Source organism: Heterodontus francisci, chromosome 20, assembly GCF_036365525.1.
Source record: "Heterodontus francisci isolate sHetFra1 chromosome 20, sHetFra1.hap1, whole genome shotgun sequence".
NCBI lineage: Eukaryota > Metazoa > Chordata > Chondrichthyes > Heterodontiformes > Heterodontidae > Heterodontus > Heterodontus francisci.
Window position 1 is genome coordinate 90,644,096 of NC_090390.1, and position 27,291 is coordinate 90,671,386.

At 44.5% G+C, this 27,291-nt stretch overlaps 1 protein-coding gene across 3 annotated transcripts in view; it reads right to left on the reverse strand.

Annotated features, from left to right (window-relative positions):
• The window catches only part of pcgf6 (polycomb group ring finger 6), a 144,475-nt gene that overhangs the window by 54,183 nt on the left and 63,001 nt on the right, over positions 1-27,291 (reverse strand). For 2 of the 3 annotated variants that reach the window (XM_068053242.1, XM_068053241.1), the window contains exon 8: positions 23,974-24,072. The exons of the other annotated variant lie outside the window; for it this stretch is intronic. In XM_068053242.1, coding sequence (XP_067909343.1) covers positions 23,974-24,072 — 99 coding nt within the window. The remainder of the gene's footprint in view (positions 1-23,973; positions 24,073-27,291) is intronic. 3 annotated transcript variants of the gene reach the window in all.

Genomic DNA, 27,291 nt, shown 5'->3' on the forward strand with positions numbered 1-27,291 from the left:
TTTTTATGTTCTCTGCAAGCTTACTCTCATAATCTATTTTCCCCTTCTTAACCAATCCCTTTGTCCTCCTTTGCTGAATTCTAAACTCCTCCCAATCCTCAGGTTTGCTGCTTGTTCTGGCCATTTTATATTTCTCCTCCTTGAATCTAATATTATCCCTAATTTCTTTTGTAAGCCACAGTTGAGCCACCCTTCCTGTTTTATTTTTGCACCAGACAGGAATGAACAATTGTTGTAATTCATCCATGCACTCTTTAAATGCGAGCCATTGCCTATCCACTGTCAACCCTTTAAGTAACATTCCCCAATCTGTCATAGCCAACTCGCGCCTCATACCTTCATAGTTTCCTTTATTTAGATTCAGGACTATAGTCTCAGAATCAACTCTCTCACTCTCCATCTTAATGAAGAATTCTATCATGTTATGGTCACTCTTCCCCAAGGGACCCCGCACAACAAGATTGTTAACTAATCCTTTCTCATTACACAATACCCAGTCTAGGACGGCCTGTTCTATAGTTGGCTCCTCAATGTATTGATCCAAAAAACCATCACATACGCACTCCAGGAATTCCTTCTCTACAGTATTATTGCTAATTTGGTTTCCCCAATCTATATAGTAGGTTAAATTCACCCATAATTACAGTTGCACCCTTATTGCATGGGTCTCTAATTTCCTGTTTAATGCCATCCTCTACATCACCACTGCTGTTTGGGGGTCTATATACACCTCCTCCACCAGTTTTCTGCCCCTTGTTGTTTCTTAGCGCCACCCATACAGATTCCACATCAGGATTCTCTGAGCTAATACCCTTCCTCACTATTGTATTGATTTCCTCTTTTACTAACAACGCTACTCCACCTCCTTTCCCTTTTTGCTTGTCCTCCTTAAATATTATATACCCTTGGATGTTCAGTTCCCATCCTTGGTCACCCTGCAGCCATGTCTCCGTAATCGCAACTATATCGTATCCATTTACATCTATTTGCACGGTTAATTCACCTACCTCTTTGTGAATTGTCCACACATTGAGACACATTTAGGCTTGTCTTTTTAACATTCTTAGTCGTCTTAGCATTATTTTGCACTATGGCCCTATTTGTTTCTTGCCCTTGATTTCTATGCCTTCCACTTTTGCCTTTTTGTTTCCCGACTTTCGTTTCTATCCTTGTTTCCTCCTCCTCAGTCTCCCCACTCAGGTTCCCATCCCCCTGCCATTCTAGTTTAAATCCTTCCCAACAGCACGAGCAAACACCCTTGCGAGGACATCGGTTCCGGTCCTGACTGGTGTAACCCGTCCCTCTTGTACAGGTCCCACCTTCCCCAGAATCGGTCCCGATGTCCCAGGAATCTAAATCCCTCCCTCCTGTAACATTTCTCCAGCCACAAACTCATCTGGTCTATTCTCCTGTTCCTATACTCACTAATATGTGGCACAGGAAATAATCCTGAGATTACTACCTTTGAGGTCCTGCTTTTTAGTTTAGCTCCTAACTCCTTAAATTCATCTTGCAGGACCTCCTCTTTTTCTACCTATGTCGTTGGTAACGACACGTACCACGACCACTGGCTGTTCACCCTCCCCCTTTAGAATGTCCTGCAGCTGCTCAGAGACATCCTTGACCCTATCACCAGGGAGGGAACATACCATCCTGGAGTCTTGTTTGTGGCCACAGAAACGCCTGTCTGTTACTCTTACAATTGAATCTCTTTTCACTATGGCTCTCACAGCCTTTTTCCTCTCCTGCTGTGCAGCAGAGCCATCCGTGGTGCCACGAACTTGGCTGTTGCTGCTTTCCCCTGGGAGGTCATCCCCCTCCCCCCCCCAACCAAATAGTATCCAAAGCGGTATATCTGTTAGACAGGTGGATGGCCACATGGGACTCCTGCACTACCTACCTGCGCCTACTACTCCACTTAGTGGTCACCCATCCCTTTTCTGCCTGTGCAGCCATTACCTGTGGTGTGACCACCTCATTAAACGTGCTATCCATGACATCCTCAGCATTGTGGATGCTCCACAGTGAATCCACCCACAGTTCCAGCTCCGTAATGCGGGTAGCCAGTAGCTGCAGATGGATATGCTTACTGCACATATGGTCGTCAGGGCCACTGGAAGCGTCCCTGATTTCCCACATAGCGCAGGAGGAGCATGTCACAGGGCTGAGCTCTCCTGTCATGACTTACCTTTAGATTAATTAGTTACTCCCTTTAATTAAAAAATACTAATTATGCCATGGGCCTTGTTCTACTCCAAACACTACCCACTACAATCTACAGTCCTTAATAAATTACACTAATTTAAAATAACACACTTTAGTAGTACTAATCTTATCACTTTACGGTAGGTTTAAAAAAGAACTTTCCCCTGATATTTTTTAAAGCTATTTCCAGGCACTAACAGCTGTTACTCACCAACGCATGAGAAAATGGCAGAGACATTGAACAAATATTTTGAGTCTGTCTTCACAATAGAAGACACAAGATGCACACCAGAAATAGAGGGTAACCTAGGGACTAAAGGGAGTGAGGAAATTAAGGTAATTAGAGAAAACTTATTGGAGAAATTTAGATTAGAGATACAGCACTGAAACAGGCCCTTCGGCCCACCGAGTCTGTGCCGAACATCAACCCCCCATTTATACTAATCCTACACTAATCCCATATTCCTACCACATCCCCACCTGTCCCTATATTTCCCTACCACCTACCTATACTAGTGACAATTTATAATGGCCAATTTAACTATCAACCTGCAAGTCTTTTGGCTTGTGGGAGGAAACCGGAGCAGCCGGAGAAAACCCACGCAGACACAGGGAGAACTTGCAAACTCCACACAGGCAGTACCTGGAATCTAAACCGGGTCCCTGGAGCTGTGAGGCTGCGGTACTAACCACAAGGGACTAAAATCCAACAAATTCCCAGGACCTGCTGCCCCACATCCTAGGGTTCTAAAAGAGATAGCTGCAGAGATAGTAGATGCGCTGGCTATAATTTTCCAAAAAATTCTGGATTCTGGAATGGTCCCAGCAGATTGGAAGTTAGCAAAAGTAACACAGTGGTGCAGTGGTTAGCACCGCAGCCTCACATCTCCAGGGACCCGGGTTCGATTCTGGGTACTGCCTGTGCGGAGTTTGCAGGTTTTCCCTGTGACTGCGTGGGTTTTCGCTGGGTGCTCCGGTTTCCTTCTACAGCCTAAGACTTGCAGGTTGATAGGTAAATTGGCCATTGTAAATTGCCCCTAGTATAGGTAGGTGGTAGGGAATATGGGATTACTGTAGGGTTAGTATAAATGGGTGGTTGTTGGTCGGCACAGACTCGGTGGGCCGAAGGGCCTGTTTCAGTGCTGTATCTCTAAATAAATAAATTCAAGAAAGGAGGGAGAGAGGAAACAGGGAAAAGGTCAGTTAGCCAGTCATCGGGAAAGTGCTGGAATCTATTCTTAAGGAAGTCTTAACAATGCACTTAGAAAATCATCGTATGATCAGACAAAGCCAACATGGTTTTACGAAAGGAAAATTCAGTTTGACAAATTTATCAGAGTTTTTTTGAGGATGTAGGGTAGATAAAGGGGAGATAAAGTAGATGTAGCATACCTGGATTTCCAAAAGGCATTTGATAAGGTGCCACACAAAAGGTTACTAGGCAAGATAAAAGATCATGGAGTTGGGGGTAGTATCTTAGCATGGATAGAGGATTGATTAACGGACAGGACGCAAAACATAAATGGGGCATTTTCAAGTTGGGAGGCAGTGACCAGTGGAGTGCTGCAAGGATCAGTGCTGGGGTCTCAGCTATTTACAATCTATATTAATGACTTAGACGGAGAGACAGAGATTAATGTATCTAAGTTTGCTGATGATACAAAGTTAGGTGGAAATGTAAGCTGTGAGAGGGACACAAAGAGGCTGCAAAGAAATATAGACAGGTTAGGTGAGTGGGCAACAAGGTGGCAGATGGAGTAGAATGTGGCAAAATGTGAGGTTATTCATTTTGGTCGTAAGAACAGAAAAGCAGAATATTTTTTAAAAGGCAAGAAACTTGTAAATGTTCATTTTCAGAGAGACTTGGGTGTGCTCGTAAAAGGAACACAAGTTAGCATGCAGATAAAACAAGCAATTAGGAAGGCAAATGGCATGATGGCCTTTATTGCAAGTGGATTAGAGAACAAAAATGAAGAAGTCTTGCTACAACTGTACAGGGCTTTGGTGAGACCACACCTGGAGTACTGTGTGCAGTTTTAGTCTCCATATTTAAAGGAAGCAGTATAGTGAAGGGTCACAAGATTGGTCCCTGCGATGACGGCGTTGTCCTATGGTGAGAGGCTGAGTAAACTGGGCCTGTATTCTCTGAGTTTAGAAGAATAAGAGGTGATCTCATTGAAACTTAAAAGATTCTCAAGGGGCTGGATAGGATATAGACACTGTTTCTGCTGGCTGTGGAATCTAAAACACGGGGGCACAATCTCAGGATAAGGCGACTATCATTTAGGACTGAGAGGAGGAGAAATTTCTTCACTCAAAGGGTTCTGAATCTTTAGAATTCTCTACCCAGAGAGTAGATTTTTGAATATATTTAAGGCTGAGTTTTGAGGATGTTACTAACAGAATTGATATAGGGGAGTTGGTGGACGTAGCATACTTGGATTTTCAGAAGGCTTTTAATGAAGTCCGCCACGGGAGGTAGGTAAGCAAAATTAAAGCACATGGGATAGGAGGTAATATACTGGCATGGATTAAGGATTGGTTAACAGGCAGAAAACAGAGAGTAGGAATAAATGGGTCATTCGTGCGTTGGCAGGCTGTGACTAGTGGGGTACCGCAAGGATCAGTGCTTGGGCCCCAGCTGTTCACAATATATACCAATGATTTGGATGTGGGGACCAAATGTAATAGTTCCCAGTTCGCGGATGACACAAAACTAGGTGGAAATGTGTGTTGTGAGGAAGATGCAAAGTGGCTTCAAGGGGATTTGGACAAGACTTAGTGAGTGGGAAAGAACATGGCAGATGGAATATAATGTGGAAAAATGTGAGGTTATCCACTTTGGTAGGAGGATCAGATGTGCAGAGTATTTCTGAAATGGTAAAAGATTAGAAAGTGTAGATGTACAAAGGGACTTGGGTGTCCTCATCAATAAGTCACTGAATGCTAACATGCAGGTGCAGCAAGCAATTAGGAAGCTAATGGTATGTTAGCCTTTATCGCAAGAGGATTTGAGTACAGGGGTAGCGAAGTCTTGCTTCAATCGTATAGAACCTTGGTTAGACTGCACCTGGAGTACTGTGTGCAGTTTTGGTCCCCTGACCTTAGGAAGGATATTATTGCCATAGAGGGAGTGCAACAAAGGTTCACCAGACTTGTTCCCGGGATGGCAGGACTGTCCTATGAAGAGAGACTGGAGAAACTGGGCCTGTATTCTCTAGAGTTTCAAAGAATGAGAGGTGATCTCATTGAAACTTACAAAATACTTAAAGGGAATAGACAGGGTAGATGCAGCTAAGATGTTTCCCCTGGTTGGGGAGTCTAGAACCAGGGGACACAATTTCAAATTAAGGGGAAGCCTTAACAGGCATAGTGGCGCAGTGGTTAGCACCGCAGCCTCACAGCTCCAGTGACCCGGGTTCAATTCTGGGTACTGCCTGTGTGGAGTTTGCAAGTTCTCCCTGTGTCTGCGTGGGTTTCCTCCCACAGCCAAAAGACTTGCAGGTTGGTAGGTAAATTGGCCATTATAAATTTCCCCCAGTATAGGTAGGTGGTAGGGAAATATAGGGACAGGTGGGGATGTGGTAGGAATATGGGATTAGTGTAGGATTAGTATAAATGGGTGGTTGATGGTCGGCACAGACTCGGTGGGCCGAAGGGCCTGTTTCAGTGCTGTATCTCTAAACTAAACTAAACTAAACAGGACTGAGATGAGGAGAAAGTTCTTTACTCAGAAGGTCGTGAATCGTTGGAATTCTCTACCCCAGAGGGCTGTGGAAGCTCAGTCATTGAGTAAGCTTAAAGCAGAGACTGACAGATTTCTAAATACCAATGACATAAGGGGATATGAGGATAATGTGGGAAAAAGGCATTGAAGTGGATGATCAGTCATGATTGTACTTAATGGCGGAGCAGGCTTGATGGGCTGAATGGCCTACTCCTGCTCCTATGATCTCTCAGGGAACCAAGGGATATGGGAAGCGGGCGGGAAAGTGGAGTTGAAGCACAAATCGGCCATTATCATATTGAATGGTGATGCAGGTTCAGCGGGCCCTGTGGTCTACTCCTGCTCCTATTTTTTATGTTCTTATCTGGTCCACAGCCTGTTCGTTCAGGGACTGTCTGTTCAGTACCCGGCTGACACTTGGATATTTCAGGACTCAGTGCTATTGTGTTGTTAATTTACAGTGATTGGAGTAGCTTCTCATGTGTTAAACGATGACTCTTTTTATCTTCACCACACTCGCCGGCTGCCTGGGTCTCTTGGGCCTTCAAGTAACCTTCAGATGTGTGATTTGTGTAAATAATTGTAGAGCAGCACAAGCCTGCAGATGGAACAGCACTTAATCACCGAGGAAGATCGAAAGCTAATTACAAAAAAACCTGCGAGTGTTTACTGGGGAGGCTGCAAATGCCACCTGGAGATTAGGTGGAGAGCCATTGAATAATAAATGTAGATCCTGTGATAGATAAGACAGGGAGACTGAAGCTACCTATCTCAATTAGAGAGACTCGGTCTATAAATAATGCAGAAGGAGAAAGAGAATGGATAAAATTAGAGAGAGAGAGAAGAGAAAGAAAGACAAAGGAGAAAGGTAGAAAGGAGAGAGAAAAAACAGCGAGAAAGATGGCAGGGGGGAGAATGAGAGAAAAAGAAAGAAAGAAAAAGGAGAGAATGAGAGATGGAATGAGAAAGAAAAAGGAAAAGAACTGATAAATTTAAACAAAGGAGAAAATAAGAGAGAGAAAAGAGAATGGGCATAAAGTGAGAAAAGGTGAGAAAGCAGGGAGAGAAAAGTAAGTGAAACAAAAACAAAAGAAAGGAAGAAAGGGAAAGAGAGAATGGAGAGTCAAAAAAGTGAAAGAAAAAAGGCATGAAATAAATCAAAAGAAATGCAAGAGAATGGAGGAAGAAAAATAGAAACAAAGAAAGACAAAAACTAAACACTGGCCCCACGATGATAAATCCAAACATCTAAACTCCCGAAAACAACCCAAACACAATCCATACAGGAGAAACACCGACAAACAAATTCTTCCTGGAGAGTGTGCTCTCCCCATTCTGTTGTTTATAAATTTGTCTGTGCATCTGCAGCTTGAATAAATTCATGTCTTGGACAGCCCTTTCCTCCTCCCACATCTTCCCAAGGGAATCATCTGTCTTGTGTTTAATTATAGTGAAAAATGATGCAAACTGGAGTAGTTCAGTTTCCTACATGACTGATTTTCAGAGCGGCTCCTACATCAATACTTTTATATAGTTGAGAGACAGCACTGGGGTATAACATACTGCCTTGTCCCCTCACTGCATGTACGGTGCCAGAGAGAGGCAGCACTGGGGTATAACATACTGCCTTGTCCCCTCACTGCATGTACGGTGCCAGAGAGAGGCAGCACTGGGGTATAACATACTGCCTTGTCCCCTCACTGCATGTACGGTGCCAGAGAGAGGCAGCACTGGGGTATAACATACTGCCTTGTCCCCTCACTGCATGTACGGTGCCAGAGAGAGGCAGCACTGGGGTATAACATACTGCCTTGTCCCCTCACTGCATGTACGGTGCCAGAGAGAGGCAGCACTGGGGTATAACATACTGCCTTGTCCCCTCACTGCATGTACGGTGCCAGAGAGAGGCAGCACTGGGTATAACATCCTGCCTTGAGGTACTAAAATCTGACAAGTCCCCAGGACCAGATGGCCTACATCCTCGGGTTCTAAAAGAGATAACTGCAGAGATAGTGGATGCGCTGGCTATGATTTTCCAGAATTCCTTGGATTCAGGAATGATCCTGTCAGATTGGAAGTTGGCAAATGTTACGCCGCTTTTCAAGAGAGGAGGTAGAGAGAAAACAGGGAACTACAGGTCAGTTAGCCTAACATCAGTCATTGGGAAGATACTGGAAACTATTATTAAGGAATCCTTAACATTGCACTTGGAAAAGCATAGTATGATTAGCATGGTTTTACAAAAGGGAAATCCTGTTTGACAAATTTATTGGAGTTTTTTGAGGATGTAACTAATAGGGTAGATAAAGGGGACCCAGTAGATGTAGTATACCTGGACTTTCAAAAGGCATTCAATAAGGTGCCACATAAAAGATTAATAGGCAAGATAACAGTTCATGGTGTTGGGGGTGATATATTCGCGTGGATAGAGGATTGGTTAACTGACAGGAAGCAGAGAGTGAGCATAAATGGGGCATTTTCAAGTTGGCAGGCAGTGAATTGTGGGGTGCTGCAAGGATCAGTGCTGGGGCCTCAGCTATTTACACTCTGTGTTAATGACGGATGAAGAGACAGAGAGTAATGTATCTAAATTTGCTGATGATACAAAGCTCGGTGGAAAGCTAAGCTGGAGGGAGGATGTAGAGAGGCTGCAAAGAGATATAGACAGGTTAAGTGAGTGGGCAACAAGATGGCAAATGGAGTATCATGTAGGGAAATGTGAAGTTGTTCACTTTGGTCATAAAAATAGAAAAGCAGAATATTTTTTAAAAGGTGTGAAACTGGTAAGTGATGATGTTCAGAGAGACTTGTGGGGTACTCGTACAAGGAACGCACAAAGTTAACATGCAGGTGCAGCAGGCTATTAGGAAGGCAAATAGCATGTTGTAAAGGCTTGCTTGGGTCTGCAAAAAAAAAACCCGACCCGAGCCCGACAGAACCACATTCAACCCGAGCCCGAGCAGGCCTGAGTCCTTCCATTTTTTCTCACACCCGATCTGACCAATTAACTTACCTTCCGTTTTTCATTTTGTTGCTGATCTGCACAAGCTTAAAATAACTGTGACAAAACCACCTTTCTAGTCCAAAAATTAAATTAACATTGGAGCCACTTACCCGTGACAGAGCGTGTTGGACCCGAGCCCGAATGCCGGACCCGGAAGTGCAACCCGAACCTGACACATGTTGTTGGGTCCTGTTGGGGTCAGATCGGGTAGCAGGCCTTTAGCATGTTGGCCTTTCTTGCAAGGGGCTTGGAGTACAAGAATAAAGAAGTCTTACCAAAATTGTATGGGGCTTTGGTGAGACTGCACCTGGAATACTGTGTGCAGTTTAACTCTCCACATTTAAGCAAGGATATACTTGCACTGGAGGCAGTGCAGTGAAGATTTACTAAATTGGTCCCTGGGATGAGGGGGTTGTCCTATGATGAGAGGCCGAGTAAATTGGGCCTATATTCTCTGGAGTTTAGAAGAATGAGAAGCGATCTAATTGAGACATACGAGATTGTGAAAGGGCTTGATAGGGTAGAAGCTGAGAGATTGTTCCCACTGGTCGGGGAATCTAGAACACAGAGACACAGTCTCAGGATAAGGGATCAATCATTCAGGACTGAGATGAGGAGAAATTACTTCACTCAAAGGGTTGTGAATCTTTGGAATTCTCTGCCCCAAAGGGTTGTGGATGCTCCATCATTGAATACATTTAAGGCTGGGATAGATAGATTTTTGGTCTCCCAGAGAATCAAGGATATGGGGAGTGGGCAGGAAAGTGGAATTGAAGCTCAAGATCAGCCATGATCGTATTGAATGGTGGAGCAGGCTCGATGGGCCATATGGTCTACTTCTGCTCCTATTTCTTGTGTTCTTGTGAGAGACACAGAACTGGATATAACATACAGCCTGTGCCCTCACTGCATGTACAGTGAGCGAGAGAGACAGAACGGGGGTATAACATACAGCCTGTACCCTGCAACATCGTTACAGAGATATACAGCTCTGGGATATATGACACTGCCTGTAACCCTAACAGTAACATACATGAGAGAGAGACAGACACACACAGACAGACAGAGAACACTGGAATGAATACAAACTAATTTTTTGCATCTCTTTTTCAAAATGTGAGAAAGTCCCAGTTTCTTCTGGTGAATCTATGCTGCATCCTCTCCACAGCCAAGAAATATTTCCTGACCAAGGCTCCGCACAGCTACAGCATAACTCCCATCCCTTTATATTACAGCTCTTTTGAAATCAAGGCCAACATTCTAAGTTGCCTTTTCAGAATCACAGAATAATAGTGCAGAAGAAGCCCTTCGGCCCATCGAGTCTGCACTGATGCATTAAAACACCTGACCTGTCTACCTAATCCCATTTGCCAGCACTTGGCCCATAGCCTTGAATGTTATGACGTGCCAAGTGCTCATCCAGGTACTTTTTAAAGGATGTGAGGCAACCTGCATCTACCACCCTCCCAGGCAGGGCATTCCAGACCATCACCACCCTCTGGGTAAAAAAGTTCTTCCTCAAATCACCCTTAAACCTCCCGCCCCTCACCTTAAACTTGTGTCCCCTCGTAACTGACCCTTCAACTAAGGGGAACAGCTGCTCCCTATCCACCCTGTCCATGCCCCTCATAATCTTGTACACCTCGATCAGGTCACCCCTCAGTCTTCTCTGCTCCAGCAAAAACAACCCAAGCCTATCCAACCTCTCTTCATAGCTTAAATGTTCCATCCCAGGCAACATCCTGGTGAATCGCCTCTGCACCCCCTCCAATGCAATCACATCCTTCCTATAATGTGGCGACCAGAATTGCACACAGTACTCCAGCTGTGGCCTTATCAATGTTCTGTACAACTCCAACATGACCTTCCTGCTTTTGTAATCTCTGCCTCGATTGATAAAGGCAAGTGTCCCATATGCCTTTTTCACCACCCTATTAACCTGCCCTTCTGCCTTCAGAGATCGATGGACAAACACGCCAAGGTCCCTTTGTTCCTCGGATCTTCCCAGTGTCAGGCCATTCATTGAATACTTCCGTGTCACATTACTCCTTCCAAAGTGTATCACCTCACACTTTTTAACGTTAAATTCCATCTGCCACTTTTCTGCCCATTTGACCATCCCGTCTATATCTTCCTGTAACCCAAGACACTCAACCTCACTGTTAACCACTCGGCCAATCTTTGTGTCATCCTCGAACTTACTGATCCTACCCCCCACATAGTCATCTATGTCGTTTATATAAATGACAAACAATAGGGGACCCAGCATAGATCCCTGTGGTACGCCACTGGACACTGACTTCCAGTCACTAAAACAGCCGTCTGTCATCACTCTCTGTCTCCTACAGCTAAGCCAATTTTGAATCCATCTTATCAAGTTACCTTGTATCCCATGTGCATTTGCTTTCTTGATAAGTATCCCATGTGGGACCTTGTCAAAAGCTTTGCTGAAATCCATGTAAACTACATCAACTGCACTACCCTCATCTACACAACTGGTCACATGCTCAAAAAATTCAATCCAATTTGTTAGGCATGACCTCCCTCTGACAAAGCCATGCTGACTATTCCGAATCAAATTTTGCCTCTCCAAGTGGTGATAGATTCTCTCCTTCAGAATTTTCTCCAATAGTTTCCCTACCACTGACGTGAGACTCACTGGTCTGTAGTTCCTTGGCTTATCTCTACAACCTTTCTTAAATAGTGGGACCACATTAGCTGTTCTCCAGTCCTCTGGCACCTCCCCCGTGGCCAGAGAGGAATTAAAAATTAGGGTCAGAGCCCCTGCAATCTCCACCCTCGCCTCCCACAGCATCCTGGGACACAAATCGTCCAGACCTGGAGATTTGTCCACTTTTAAGCCTTCCAAAACCTCCAATACCTTGTCACTCCCTATGACGATTTGCTCAAGAACCTCACAGTCTCTCTCTCTAAGTTCCATATCTACATCCTCTTTCTCTTGGGTGAAGACAGATGTGAAGTATTCGTTCAACACCCTACCAATGTCCTCTGGCTCCACCCACAAATTTCCCCCTTGGTCTCTAACAGGTCCTACTCTTTACCTGGTTATCCTCTTCCCATTGATATACTTATAGAATATCTTGGGATTTTCCCTACTTTTACCAGCCAGAGCTTTCTCATATCCCCTCTTTACTCTCCTAATTGCTTTCTTCAGCTCCATCCTACACTTTCTGTACTCCACTAATGCTTCCATTGATTTGCTCGCCTTGTATTTGCTAAAAGCCTCTCTTTTCCTTCTTGTCATACCCTGAATGTTTCTGGTCATCCATGGTTCTCTGGGCTTGTTGCTCCTACCTATTATCCTAGAGGGAACATGTTTCAAATAGTTTTTGTACCAGTTCACTGCCTATCAGTGATTTCTGTACATGGACCACCCAAATTGCTTTGCTGCGCTACAGTTCCTAGTGTCTCATCATTAATTAGTTTATAGGGAAAATATCAGCACATTATAGGAATACTACTAGTCACGGGGAGGATACAGAGCCATGCATTTACTAGGGCACAGTGGAGGCCATTGGCCCATCGAGTCCAAGCCTGCTCTCTGTAGAGCAATTCAATCAGTCCCATTCCCCCTACTCTATCCCCGTAGCCCTGCAATTTTATTTCCCTCCAGAGCCCATCCAATTTCCTTTTGAAATCACAGATCATCGGACTTCCTCCACACTCATAGGCAGCGAGTTCTAGGTCATTACCACTCGCTGCGTAAAAAAGTTCTTCTTCACATCACCTCTGCCTCTCTTGCCCAAAACCTTAAATCTGTGTTCCCCCAGTCCTTGTATGATCAGCTAATGAGAACAGTTTACTTTGTCTGTCTTAGCTAAATCTGTCATAACCTTGTACACCACTATCAAATCTCCCCTCAATCTCTTTTGCTTCAAGGAGAACAATTCCAGCTTTTCCAACCTAATCTGGTAACTAAAATCTCTCATCCCTGGAATCATTCTGGTAAATCTGCTCTGTACCCTCTCAAGGACCCTCAAATCCTTCGGGGTGACCAGAACTGGACGCAATACTCCAGCTGTGGCCTCAGCAGAGTTTCATAAAAGTTCAGCATAACTTCCCTACTTTTGTACTCAATGCCTCTATTTACGAAGCCCTAGATCCCATATGCTTTACTAACTGCTCTCTCAATATGTCCTGCTACATTCAAAGATCTATGTACATGGACCCCTAAAGTCTCTTTGTGTCTGCACACTCTTTAGAACTATGCCATTAAATCTATATTGTCTCTCCCTATCCCTTCTGCCAAAATACATCACCTCACATTTCTCTGTATTAAATTCTATCTGCTAGCCTATGTCCTGTTGCAGTCAATTGGTATCATCCTGACTGTCTGCCACACCTCCAAATTTGGTATCATTATCTAATTTTGCAATTTTACTCTCTATTCCAATATCCAGGTCATTTATATATATCTAAAAAAGTAGTGGTCCTAGCACTGAGCCTTGGGGAACACCGCTGTCTACCATCCTCCAGTCTGAAAAACAACCATTTACAATGACTCGCTGTTTTCTGTCCTTAATACAATTTTTTTTATCCAAGCTGACATTGACCATCCTATTCCATGAGCCTCAATTTTGGTAACCTGCTTTTTATGTGGTGCCTTATCGAACACTTTCTTAAAATCCACATAGACAACATCCATTGCTTTCCCTTCTCTGTTACTTCACCAAAAAATTCAATTTGATTAGTTAAGCATGATCTGCCTTTTACAAATCCGTGATGGCTCTCCCTAATTAATTCAAACCTTGCTAATTGCCTGTTGATTTTTTTCCCCAAATTATTTCTAAAATCTTATCCGTCACTGTTGTTAAACTGTCCGGCCATAGTTACTAGAACTATCCTTACACCCTTTCTTGAATAAGGGTGTCACATTTTCCATTCTCCAATCCTCTGGCACGTCCCCATATCTAGGGAAGATTGGAAGATTATAGTGAGCCCTTCCGCTATCTCCATTCCCACTTCCTTTAGCAACGTGGAATGCAAGACATGCAAACCAGTCGACTTAGAACAAAGAACAGTACAGCACAGGAACAGGCCATTCGGCCCTCCAAGCCTGCGCCGATCTTGATGCCTGCCGAAACTAACACCTTCTGCACTTCCGGGGCCCATAGCCCTCTATTCCCTTCCTATTCATATATTTGTCAAGATGCCTCTTAAACGTCGCTATCGTACCTGCTTCCACCACCTCCCCTGGCAGCAAGTTCCAGGCACTCACCACCCTCTGTGTAAAAAACTTGCCTCTCACATCCCCTCTAAACTTTGCCCCTCACACCTTAAACCTATGTCCCCTAGTAACTGACTCTTCCACCCTGGGAAAAAGCTTCTGACTATCCACTCTGTCCATGCCGCTCATAACTTTGTAAACCTCTATCATGTCGCCCCTCCACCTCCGTCATTCCAGTGAAAACAATCCGAGTTTTTCCAACCTCTCCTCATAGCTAATGCCCTCCAGACCAGGCAACATCCTGGTAAACCTCCTCTGTACCCTCTCCAAAGCCTCCACGTCCTTCTGGTAGTGTGGCGACCAGAATTGCACGCAATATTCTAAGTGTAGCCTAACTAAGGTTCTGTACAGCTGCAACATGACTTGCCAATTTTTATACTCTATGCCCCGACCGATGAAGGCAAGCATGCCGTATGCCTTCTTGACTCCCTTATCCACCTGCGTTGCCACTTTCAGTGACCTGTGGACCTGTACGCCCAGATCTCTCTGCCAGTCAATACTCCTAAGGGTTCTGCCATTTACTGTATACCTCCCACCTGCATTAGACCTTCCAAAATGCATTACCTCACATTTGTCCGGATTAAACTCCATCTGCCATTTCTCCGCCCAATTCTCCAACCGATCTATATCCTGCTGTATCCTCTGACAATCCTCATCACTATCCGCAACTCCACCAACCTTTGTGTTGTCCTCAAACTTACTAATCAGGCCAGCTACATTTTCCTCCAAATCATTTATATATACTACAAACAGCAAAGGTCCCAGCACTGATCCCTGCGGAACACCACTAGTCACATCCCTCCATTCAGAAAAACACCCATCCACTGTTACCCTCTTTCTTCTGTGACTGAGCCAGTTCTGTATCCACCTTGCCAGCTCACCTCTGATCCCGTGTGACTTCACCTTTTGCACCAGTCTGCCATGCGGGACCTTGTCAAAGGCTTTACTAAAGTCCATACAGACTACATCCACCGCCCTTCCCTCATCAATCATCTTCGTCACTTCCTCAAAAAACTCAATCAAATTAGTAAGACACGACCTCCCCTTCACAAAACCATGCTGTCTCTCGCTAATAAGTTCGTTTGTTTCCAAATGGGAGTAAATCCTGTCCCGAAGAATCCTCTCTAATAGTTTCCCTACCACTGACGCAAGGCTCACCGGCCTATAATTTCCTGGATTATCCTTGCTACCCTTCTTAAACAAAGGAACAACACTGGCTATTCTCCAGTCCTCTGGGACCTCACCTGTAGCCAATGAGGATGCAAAGATTTCTGTCAAGGCCCCAGCAATTTCTTCCCTTGCCTCCCTCAGTATTCTAGGGTAGATCCCATCAGGCCCTGGGGACTCATCTACCTTAATGCTTTGCAAGACACCCAACACCTCCTCCTTTTTGATAATGATATGACTGAGACTATCTGCACTCCCTTCCCTAGGCTCATCATCCACCAAGTCCTTCTCCTTGGTGAATACTGATGCATAGCCAGCCTTTCCAGTGCATCCTTCCCATCAATTTTCACTCTCTACCATCTCCGCTTCCACTGATATTTATCAGCATCCTCTTCCTGAGTAAATATCGTTCTTGCACATCTGTGATTTTCCTGAGATTTGCTCCTCTATCTCTCTCACTATTTGGAGACCTATGGAATACCCTCACTAGTGTGATCATAGCCTTTTTGCTTCTCACCATTAACCAAATGAATTTTCCACCTCAAGGACATCCTCTCTTTCCAACACTACAATGTCTTCCCTAATCAGTACTGCCACTCCACCTCCCTTTTTACCATCCCTATCTTTTCTCAACACTTTGTATCCTTGAATATTAGGCACCCAGACTTCACCATTTTTAATAAAAGCAAAATACTGTAGATGCTGGAAATCGGAAATAAAAACAGAAAGTGTTAGAAATACTAAGCAGGTCTAGCAGCATCTGTGGAGACAGAAACAGAATTAACTTTTCAGGTCAATGAAAGGTCACAGGGTTCTGATGAAAGAGTTAGGGTTAGGGAAACTCTGTTTCTCTCACCATTTTTAAGCCACGTTTCCATTATTGCCACTACATCATATTCCCATACGGCTATTTGTGCTTGTAGTGCATCACTTTATTCACCACACTTTGTGCACTTACATACATTTTTTTTTAGAGATACAGCACTGAAACAGGCCCTTCGGCCCACCGAGTCTGTGCCGACCATCAACCACCCATTTATACTAATCCTACTCTAATCCCATATTCCTACCACATCCCCACCTGTCCCTATATTTCCCTACCACCGACCTATCCTAGGGGCAATTGCTAATGGCCAATTAACCTATCAACCTGCAAGTCTTTGGCATGTGGGAGGAAACTGGAGCACCCGGAGGAAACCCACGCAGACACAGGGAGAACTTGGGGACTGTTGCTTTTCTTGATAGATATTGACTTAGACTTGGGTGCACAGGGCACAATTTCAAAATTTGCAACTGGCACAAAACTTCTAAGTATTGTGAACTGAGTAGGATAGTGATAAACTTCAAGAGGACATGGACAGGCTGGAAGAATAGGCGGACAAGTAACAGGTGAAATTTACGACAGAAAAGTGTGAAGTGATTCATTTTGGCAGAAAGTTCAAGGAGTCATATACGGCACAGAAGGAGGCCATTCAACCCATTGAGTCCATGTCAGATTTATTGCCGAAGAGGCAATATAGATTAAAGGGTGCAATTCTAAGGGCGGGGGGGGGGGGGGGGGGGTGGTGGGGGGGTGCAGGAGCAGAGGGACCTGGGTGTATATGTGCACAAATTATTGAAGGCTGCAGGGCAGGTTCAGAAAGCGGTTAACAAAGCAAACGGGATCCTGGGCTTTATAAATAGGGGCATAAAGTACAAAAACAACAAAGTTATAATAAAACTGTATAAAACACTGGTTCAGCCTCAACTGGAGTACTGTGTCCAATTCTGGGCACCACACATTCAGAAGGGTGTTAAGGCATTAGGAAGGGTGCAGAAAAGATTCATGAGAATGGTTCCAGGGATGAGGAACTTCAGTTATATGGATAGATTGGAGAAGCTGGGACTGTTCTCCTTGGAGAAGATTAAGAGGAGATTCGATCGAGGTGTTCATGATTATGAGAGGTCTGGACAGAGTAGATAGGGAGGAACTGTTCCCGTTGGCTGAAAGATATAGAACCAGACGACATCGATTTAAGGTGACTGGCAAAGAAGCAACTTGAGGAAAGTTTTACACAGCGAGTGCTTAGGATCTGGGATGCACTGCCTGAGTGTGTGTAGTGGAGACAGAATCAAGCTTGGCTTTAAAAAGAAAACTGGATCATTTTCTGAAGAGAAAAAAATTGCAGGACTACAGGAAAAAGGCAGTGGAGTGGGACGAGGTGAGTTGTTCTTGAAGAGAGCTGGCACGGACACAACTGGCAAATAGCCTCCGTCTCGTGCTGTTAACCATTCTATGATTCTTAGTCTGCCTTCTATCCTCTTATGACCAGTTACTTATAAGACTATCAATGAGTTATTGTGTTATTGTTTGTTGTGAGGGTAATCCGAATGTTACCAGTATGAGTATTAGTTATTGGTGCAATTTTAGTGAGGTACCATTATTTACTAGTGGAATCAAACTTCCTCACATTTCTGGTTTCCCCTCTTCCCCGCCCTCGGTATCAAAGCACTCCAAATACTAAAAATAAAACAGACAGACAGACCACTCAGATGCAACCTTGGCATCAAATCAGGAGACAACAATCCAGCCCAGTTGACCCCGCAAAGTTCTCCTCACTAACATCGGGGGGCTTGTGTCAATATTGGGAGATCTGTCCCACAGACTAGTCAAGCAACAGCCTGACATAGTCATACTCACCAAATCATACCTTTCAGCCAATATCCTAGACTCCTCAATCATCCCTGGGTATCTGCAGTCCCACTGGCAGGGCAGACCCACCAAGGTGGCGGCACAGTCGGGAGGGCGTTGCCCTGGGAGTCCTCAACATTGAGTCTGGACCCCATGAAGTCTCAAGGCATCAGGTCAAACACAGTCAAGGAAACCTCCTGCTGATTACCACCTACCACCTTCCCTCAGTTGATCAATCAGTACTCATCCATGTTGAACATTATTTGGAAGAAGTACTGAGGGTAGCAAGCACACAGAATGTACTCTGGATGGGGGAACTTTACTGTTCATCACCAAAAGTGGCTCGTAATACTATCACTGACTGAGCTGGCCAGGTCCTGAAGGACATATCTGGCAAACTAGGTCTGTGGCAGGCGGTAAGAGAACCAACACAAAGGACAAAACCTGCTTGACCTTGTCCTCAATCTACCAGTCACAGATGCATCTATTCACAATAGTACCATTAAGAGTGACCACTGCACAGTCTTTGGAGAGACGATGTCCCATTTTCACCTTCATCCTCAGGTTTTAAAAGAAGTGGCAAATGAGATAGTTGATGCATTGGTTTTAATTTTCAAAAATTCCCCAGATTCGGGGAAGGTTCCATTAGATTGGAAAATAGCATATGTAACTCCTTTATTCAAAAGGGAGGGAGACAGAAAGCAGGAAACTACAGGCCAGTTAGCGTAACATCTGTCATAGGGAAAATGTTGGAAGCTATTATTAAAGACGTTATAGCTGGGGCACTCAGAAAAATTCAAGGTAATCAGGCAGAGTCAACATGGTTTTGTGAAAGGGAAATCATGTTTTACCAACTTATTGGAGTTCTTTGAAGAAGTAACATGTTTTAGCTTAGTTTAGTTTTGAGATACAGCACTGAAACAGGCCCTTCGGCCCACCGAGTCTGTGTCGACCATCAACCACCCATTTATACTAATCCTACACTAATCCCATATCCCTACCACATCCCCACCTGTCCCTATATTTCCCTACCACCTACCTATACTAGGGGCAATTTATAATGGCCAATTAACCTATCAACCAGCAAGTCTTTGGCATGTGGGAGGAAACCGGAGCACCCGGAGGAAACCCACGTAGACACAGGGAGAACTTGCAAACTCCACACAGGCAGTACCTGGAATCGAACCCGGGTCGCTGGAGCCGTGAGGCGGCGGTGCTGTGGATAAAGGGGAACCGGTGGATGTATTGCACTTAGATTTCCAGAAGGCATTTGATAAGGTGCCACATCAAAGGTTATTGCGGAAAATAAAAGTTCATGGTGTAGGGGGTAACATTTTGGCATGGATAGAAGATTGGTTAGCTAAAAGGAAAGAGAGAGTAGGCATAATTGGGTCATTTTATGGTTGGCAAGATGTAATGAGTGGTGTGCCACAGGGATCAGTGCTGGGGCCTCAAATTTTTACAATTCATATCAATGACTTGGATGAAGGGACTGAAGGTATAGTTGCTAAATTTGCTGATGACACAAAGATAGGTAGGAAAGCAAGTTGTTAAGAGGACATAAAGAGGCTACAAAGGGATATAAATAGCTTAAGTGAGTGGGCAAAGATCTGGCAAATGGAGTATAATATGGGAAAATATGAAATTATCCATTTTGGCAGGAAGAATAAAAAAGCATATTATCTAAATGGTGAGAGATTGCAGAGCTCTGAGATGCAGAGGGATCTGGGTACCCTAGTACATGAATCGCAAAACGTTAAGATGCAGGTACAGCAAGCAATTCTGAAAGCTAATAGAATGTTATTGTTTATTGCGAGGGGAATTGAATACAAAATTACCTATCTTGACTCTAGTCCAGTCTCTTCCCACCTACATCCGTGACACTTCTGATGCCCTACGTCATTTTGACAATTTCCAGTTTCCTGGTCCCAACCGCCTCCTCTTTACTATGGACGTCCAATCTCTCTACACCTCCATCCCCCACCAGGACCGTTTGAGGGCTCTCCGCTTCTTCCTTGAACAGAGGCCCAACCAGTCCCCATCCACCACCATCCTCCTCCGCCTGGCTGATCTTACATTGAACAACTTCTCCTTCAACTCCACTCACTTCCTTCAAGTAAAAGGTGTTGCTATGGGTACCCGCATGGGTCCCAGTTATGCCTGTCTTTTTGTGGGATATGTCGAGCATTCTTTGTTCCAGTCCTCTCAGGCCCCCTCCCCCAACTCTTTTTCCGGTACATTGATGACTGTAGCGGTGCCGTTTCCTGCTCCCACCCCGAACTGGAAAACTTTATCAACTTTGCTTCCAATTTCCACCCTTCTCTCACCTTTACATGGTCCATCTCTGACACTTCCCTTCCCTTCCTTGACTTCTCTGTCTCCATCTCTGGGGATAGGTTGTCTACTAATATCCATTATAAGCCCACCGACTCCCACAGCTACTTTAAATACACTTCTTCACACCCTGCCTCCTGTAAGGACTCCATTCCATTCTTCCAGTTTCTCTGTCTCCAACGCATCTGCTCTGATGATGCTACCTTCCATGACAGCGCTTCTGATATGTCTTCCTTTTTCCTCAACCAAGGATTCCCCCCCACTGTTGTTGACAGGGCCCTCAACAGTGTCCGGCCCATTTCCCGCACCTCTACACTCACCCCTTCCCCTGCCTCCCAGAACCGTGACAGGGTTCCTCTTGTCCTCACTTTCCACCCCATCAGCCTCCATATCCAAAGGATCATTCTCCGCCATTTCCGACACCTCCAGCGTGATGCCACTACCAAACGCAACTTCCCCTCCCTCCCCTGTCAGCATTCCGAAGGGATCGTTCCCTCCGTGACACCCTGGTCCACTCCATCATTACCCCCACCACCTCGTCCCCTTCCCATGGCACCTTCCCCTGCAATCGCAGGAGGTGTAATACCTGCCCATTTACCTCCTCTCTCCTCACTATCCCAGGCCCCAAACACTCCTTTCAGGTGAAGCAGCGATTTACTTGTACTTCTTTCAATGTAGTATATTGTATTCGCTGCTCACAATGTGGTCTCCTCTACATTGAGGAGACCAAACGCAGACTGGGTGACTGCTTTGAGGAACACCTCTGCTCAGACCGCAAGCAGGACCCTGAGCTTCCGGTTGCTTGCCATTTCAACACTCCCCCCCTGCTCTCATGTTCACATCTCTATCCTGGGCTTGCTGCAGTGTTCCAGTGAACATCAACGCAAGCTCGAGGAACAGCATCTCATTTACCGATTAGGCACACTACAGCCTGCCGGACTGAACATTGAGTTCAATAATTTCAGAGCATGACGGGCCCCCCATTTTACTTTCATTTTTAGTTATTTTTTCTTTTTTTACATTTTTTTTTGTATGTTTATTTCATTTCATCTTAGTTTGTTCAGTTTGCTTACCCACTGTTTTTTTCATGTTTGTATTTGCTGCTGTTCGTTCTTCAGTCCGTTAACACCCTATCTGTACTAATGCTTTGTCTTTCAACACACCATTGACATATTGTTTGCCTTTGCTCCATGACCTTCTGGTCAGCTATTCTGTGGCCTTGTCCAATCTACACCTTCTCCTTTGTTATCTCTTGCCCCACCCCCCGCTTTACTTGCTTCTAACCTTTGACATTTCTAATATTTGCCAGTTCCGAAGAAGGGTCACTGACCCGAAACGTTAACTCTGCTTCTCTCTCCACAGATGCTGCCAGACCTGCTGAGTATTTCCAGCATTTCTTGTTTTTATTACAAAATTAGGGAGATTATGCTTCATAATACAGGGCATTGGTGAGACCATATCTGGAGTACTGTGTACAGTATTGGTCTCCTTATTTAAGGAAGGATGTAAATGCATTGGAGGCAGTTCAGAGAAGGTTTCCTCGATTAATACCTGCAATGAGTGGGTTGTCTTATGAGGAAGGGTTGGACAGGCTCGGCTTTTATCCGCTGGAGTTCATAAGAATAAGAGGCGACTTGGATTGAAACATATAAGATTCTGAGGGGTTTGACAGGGTGGATGTGGAAAGGATGTTTCCTCTTGTGGGAGAATCTAGAACTTGGGGTCACTATTTAAAAATAAGGGGTCGCCCATTTAAGACAGAGGAGAAATTTTTTCTCACAGAGGGTCATGAGTCTTTGGAATTCTCTTCCTCAAAAGGCGGTGGAAGCAGAGTCTTTGAATATTTTTAAGGTAGAGGTTGATAGATTCTTGAGAAGCAAGGGGGTGAAAGGTTATTGGAGGTAGGCGGGAATGGGAAGTTGAGGTTACAATCAGATCAGCCGTGATCTTGCTGAATGGCGGAGCAGGCTCGAGGGGCCGAGTGGCCTACTCCTGCTCCTAATTTGTATGTTTGTATGTTCACATTGACGTTGTTGGAAGCCAATGATTTCAGCCCCAGGACACTGCTGCAGGGGTTCCTCAGGCCAGTGTTCTAGGTCCTACCACCTTCAGCTGCTTCATCAATGACCTTCCCCCCATCAAAAGGTCAGAAGTGGGGATGCTTGCTGATGAATACAATATTCATTTCCATTCACAGTTCCTCAGATAATGTGGTAGCGTTGTGGTAATTTTACTGGATTAGTAATTCAGAGATCTAGACGAATTTTTAAAAATTATTTTATGCGATCTGGGCATCACTGGCAAGGCCAGCACTTGTTGCCCATCCCTAATTGCTCTTTGAACTGAGTGGCTTACCAGGCCATTTCAGAAGGCAGTTAAGAGTCAACCACATTGCTGTGGGTCTGGAGTCACACGTAGGCCAAACCAGGTAAGGACGGCAGATTTCCTTCCCTAAAGGTCATTATCCAGTCTGGCCTACATGTGACTCCAGACCCAAAGCAATGTGGTTGACTCTTAACTGTCCTTGAAATGGCCTCAGTTCAAGGGCAATCAGGAATGCACAATAAACTCTGGCCTTGCCAATGATGCCCAAATCCCAAGAACGAATTAAAAGAAAGCAGTCCATGCCCTCATGCAGCAAGACCTGGCCAACAGGGGTGATAATTGGTAATTATCAATTATGAATTGATGGTAATTGCCAGGCAATGACCATCTCCACCAGGAGAGAGTCTAACCATCTCCCCTCAACATTCAATAACATTTCCATCGCTGAATCCCCCAGTATCAATATGCTGGGAGTCGCTATTGACCAGCTCCTCAACTGGACCAGCCACATAAATACTGTAGCTACAATTGCAGGTCAGAGCCTGGGTATTCTGCAGGGAGTGCATTATCCCATGAAACTCCAAAGCCTCTCCACCACCTAAAAAGCGCAATACAGAAGCGTGATAGAATACTTTTCACTTGCCTGGATGAGTGCAGCACTAACAACACTCAAGAAAGTCTACACCACAAAGAGAAAGCAGCCTGCTGGATCGACATCCCATCCACGATCTTAAACATTCACTCCCTCACGGACAGTGGCAGCAGTGTGTACCATGCACAAGATGCAATGCAGCAACTCACCAAGGTTCCTTCGACAGCACCTTCCAAACCTGCATTCTCCACCACCTAGACGGACAAGGGCAGCAGGCGCACAGGAACACCACCACCTGCAAATTCCCCTCCAAGCCACACACCATCCTGACTTGGACAATATCGCTGTTCCTCCATCATCGCTGGGTTAAAATCCTGGAACTCCCTTCCTAACAGCACCACACGGATTGTAGCAATTAAAGAAGGTGACTCACCAACACCTTCTCAGAGACAACTAGGGACGATCAATAAATGCTGGCCAGCCAAGCTCACACCCACGAATGCACTTTTTAAAGAAACCTATTCCACTCTCACGCCTGACATTGAGGCTCACAGCAAATACATCTTTCCACTCCAGACATATCACAGTGATTGCAACTTTCCACTCTCAGACACGCTGCACTGAGGTTCAGAGTGATGGTCCCTTCTGTGCACACACAGATTTGTGACGCTTTCCCAATCGGTTGCTTTTTGTAGCCTACCTGACAAATTGGGTCCAAATCCAACTTCTTTCTAATGAACTTTTCAACATGTCGAATAGTTGCCTCCTCTGACACTCGGATGTATTTCTTCTGCAGTGGCTGAAGGAAAAACCAAAGAAAATCAACCTAGGAGTGGAAGGCGGAGCAAGTTCGAGGAGCTTAATGGCCTACTCCTGTTGATATGTAAATGAGTGCCAGAAGCCCTAATTTTGGCATGAACACACTGCTCATCTGGAGAATTATGCAAGTGTTACACTGCAAAATGGAGTAGCCACTTACATACAGGGCCCGATGCACACCCGACATGCGTCAATGTATCCTAGTGTTGGGCAGTGCTAGATCAAGAGAACCTTATTTTCAGATCAGCATAACATGAAATATCTAAAATGCCCAGTTTCAAGTCTATAAATAGTGTTACCACTAGATGCCGCTAGCATATCGTCAAATTTTGCATCTGATTATATTGTTATGACCCAGTGAGAAGGGGGTCCAGGGGTCCCACTCAGCCTTCACCTGGCCTTTCCGTAACAGGGTTTTATTTAAAAACACACCTTTTTTTTTTAGTTCCCCCTTAGTGAATCCTTGTTCACTGCTTTCCAATTATAAGGCAAAGAAACCAGCACAAACAAGTTTTCTTAGGTTTAAAGAAGAACAGTTGAAATTTATTAAACTTAAACTCTAATTCGGTTAATGCCTATGGATACGCGACACGCCCACGCTAGCATCCATATGCGATAAACACATGTAGATAGAGACAGAAAAGTAGAAAAGAATAAAATGGAAAAAGTTTGAGGCAATAGATGGGTTTCTATTTTACTGTTCTTTGAGTTTGCTGTGAAGTCTTTGATTGTAGGTAGGTCTTGCTTTTTGTTGGGGCCCAGTATTCTTCTTAAACCTTGTTTGACGTGGGAGACTTTTCTCTCTTGAAGTTCATATGTCCTCAGTGGGTCCAGAGGCTTGTGAGAAAGAGATGGGAGCAGACAGGAGAGGTATTCCAAGTCCAGGAGTATACCGCAGTCTCTGAGTTCAAACTGTTTGTACAATTCAGAAAAAATAGGTTGCTAAGCAGGCGAGTCATGTGACCAGCTGGTCTAACCACGTCTGTTTGTGGATTTGGCCCTCCAAGCAGTCATCCTGAAATTTGAGCTCCCTCACCTTCAATGTCTGGTGCTCAAAGTCCATTGTGGGTTAAATTGGATAAGGGAAGTAACCCCTCTGTCTCCACATGCACCGTCTGTTAATATGCAAATGTATTTCCAGCAAAGAGCTTGGTAATTCTTTTTTAAAACAAGTTCTTTCTTCACTTCAAAGGTTTTCAAATCAATGTTCATATGACAAAATTAATATGCCTCATTCTTGGCAGGTGGGTGGTCTGCATGACACCTCCATACCCAGTGGAATGAAATGCAATTTGAGAAGAACGCATTTCATCAAAAGGGTCAAGAGCAAATATAAGATACAGAAAAAAAACATGCATTTCTCACATTCAATCCCATTTATTCATAAATCCTAAAACTTATTACAGCCTGTCTTTTCGAGGTGGCAGTGTTACTTTAATTACTCCTTTTTTGGCATCCCAATAAACATGTGGTTTTTTTGGGGATGTTTTTCTTCAGTTTGTCCATTTCCATTGCTGCCTAGGGTCTTTCAGATGGGGAGGTTTAATTAGTCCTGAGTTGGAATTTTTTTCCAAGAGAGTCAGTAGTGGGCAAGTCTATCCTGAACTCTCCTTCAGTGCTTTCCCGAGTCATGCAAAGGCATTTGACTTTAGGGTATGCATGGTTCTCCTTTTTTTCTGACTGTGGGGGAGGATTCTTTGCTAATTTCCCCTTTGTCCTCTGGGACACTCCAGCCTGCAGGTATTTGTGCAAACTCAACTGCAACCCCCTGTGGCACTTCGACTAGGTGAGGCATCACCATCATGGTTTCTCTGCCCCCTAGAGGTCTTTCTTTTTCTCTGCAAGTTCCTGTAAATGCTGTTTGCAACTTTGGTGAGCTGCTTCTAGTGTCTGCATTTATGTAGGAAGATGTGGGGTTCTAACTTTTCACATTTTCCAGGGTTGGCTGACTGGACAATAGGGGTTTTCATCCGGGATTCCATTGGACTTCCTTTAACCTGCCCTTTTGGTCGCTCTTTCCCCTTCCCTTTCTAATCTTTTACATAGAAACATAGAAAGTAGGAAAAAGAGTAGGCCATTCGGCCCTTCAAGCCTGCTCGCCATTCATTATGATCATAGCTGATCAGCCAACTCAGTAACCTGTTCCTGCTTTCGTCCCATACCCTTTGATCCCTTTAGCTCCAAGAGCTATATCTAACTCCTTCTTGAAAACATACAATATTTTGGCCTCTACTGCTTTCTGTGGGAGCGAATTCCACAGGTTCACCACTCTCTGGGTGAAGAAATTTCTCCTCATCTCAGTCCTGAAAGGTTTACCCCATATCCTTAGACTCTGAGCCCTGGTTCTGGACTCCCCCACCATCAGGAACATCCTTCCTGCATCTACCCTGTCAAGTCCTGTTAGAATTTTATAGGTTTCTATGAGATCCCCCCTCACTCTTCTGAACTCCAGCGAATATAATCCTAACCGATGTAGGTTTCAGAATCCTAATTGAGCGGTGTTGTCAAGCACCAAAACCTTTGCTCTTCGCTAACCTACCGTCCCCCACCACCACCCTCACTTTCATTTTATGCCAGGAGCCGGGGAGGATAGCAGTGGAGGACAGGGATGGATTCTCAGCGTTTAACCTTCCCGTTGCACTGCTCCGATAGTGGGGAGAGGCAGGATGGATATTCAATAATCAGTCAGCAAGCTGAAGGATTTTCCATTAAAGATCCAATTGCTGCATGGTAATTGTTTATGAGAAAAGAATGGACACTTGTCTGCGTTACAGAATGAAACCATGATCAATGGATTAGTGAGTCCAGCAGTTTAATGTGCTGCCTAGGCACCAGATTAACAGTCGTCATAACACAGTCACAGTACACACATGAATCTACTGCAGCTTCACAATAAATCTAAAAACAAATTATGAAATAAAAAGAGTGCCAAATGTACGAAAACATTTCCTTCTCTCAGTATTAATCCTTCCACAGCTTTTCAACAACCGTGTACTGAATTTTGGATAGTCTCCAAGTCACAACTTGTAAAACTGTAAGTAAATATTGAAGGCACACACTGCTAAATCCCAGAGCCAGTTATAAAATAGACATAGCCCATCAACAGTGACAAACTATGGAAATCCATTTTATTACTGCACCCCAACCTGCATCAACAGACAACTTCTGAAAAAGAAATCTCAGACGACTGGTGTTTCTA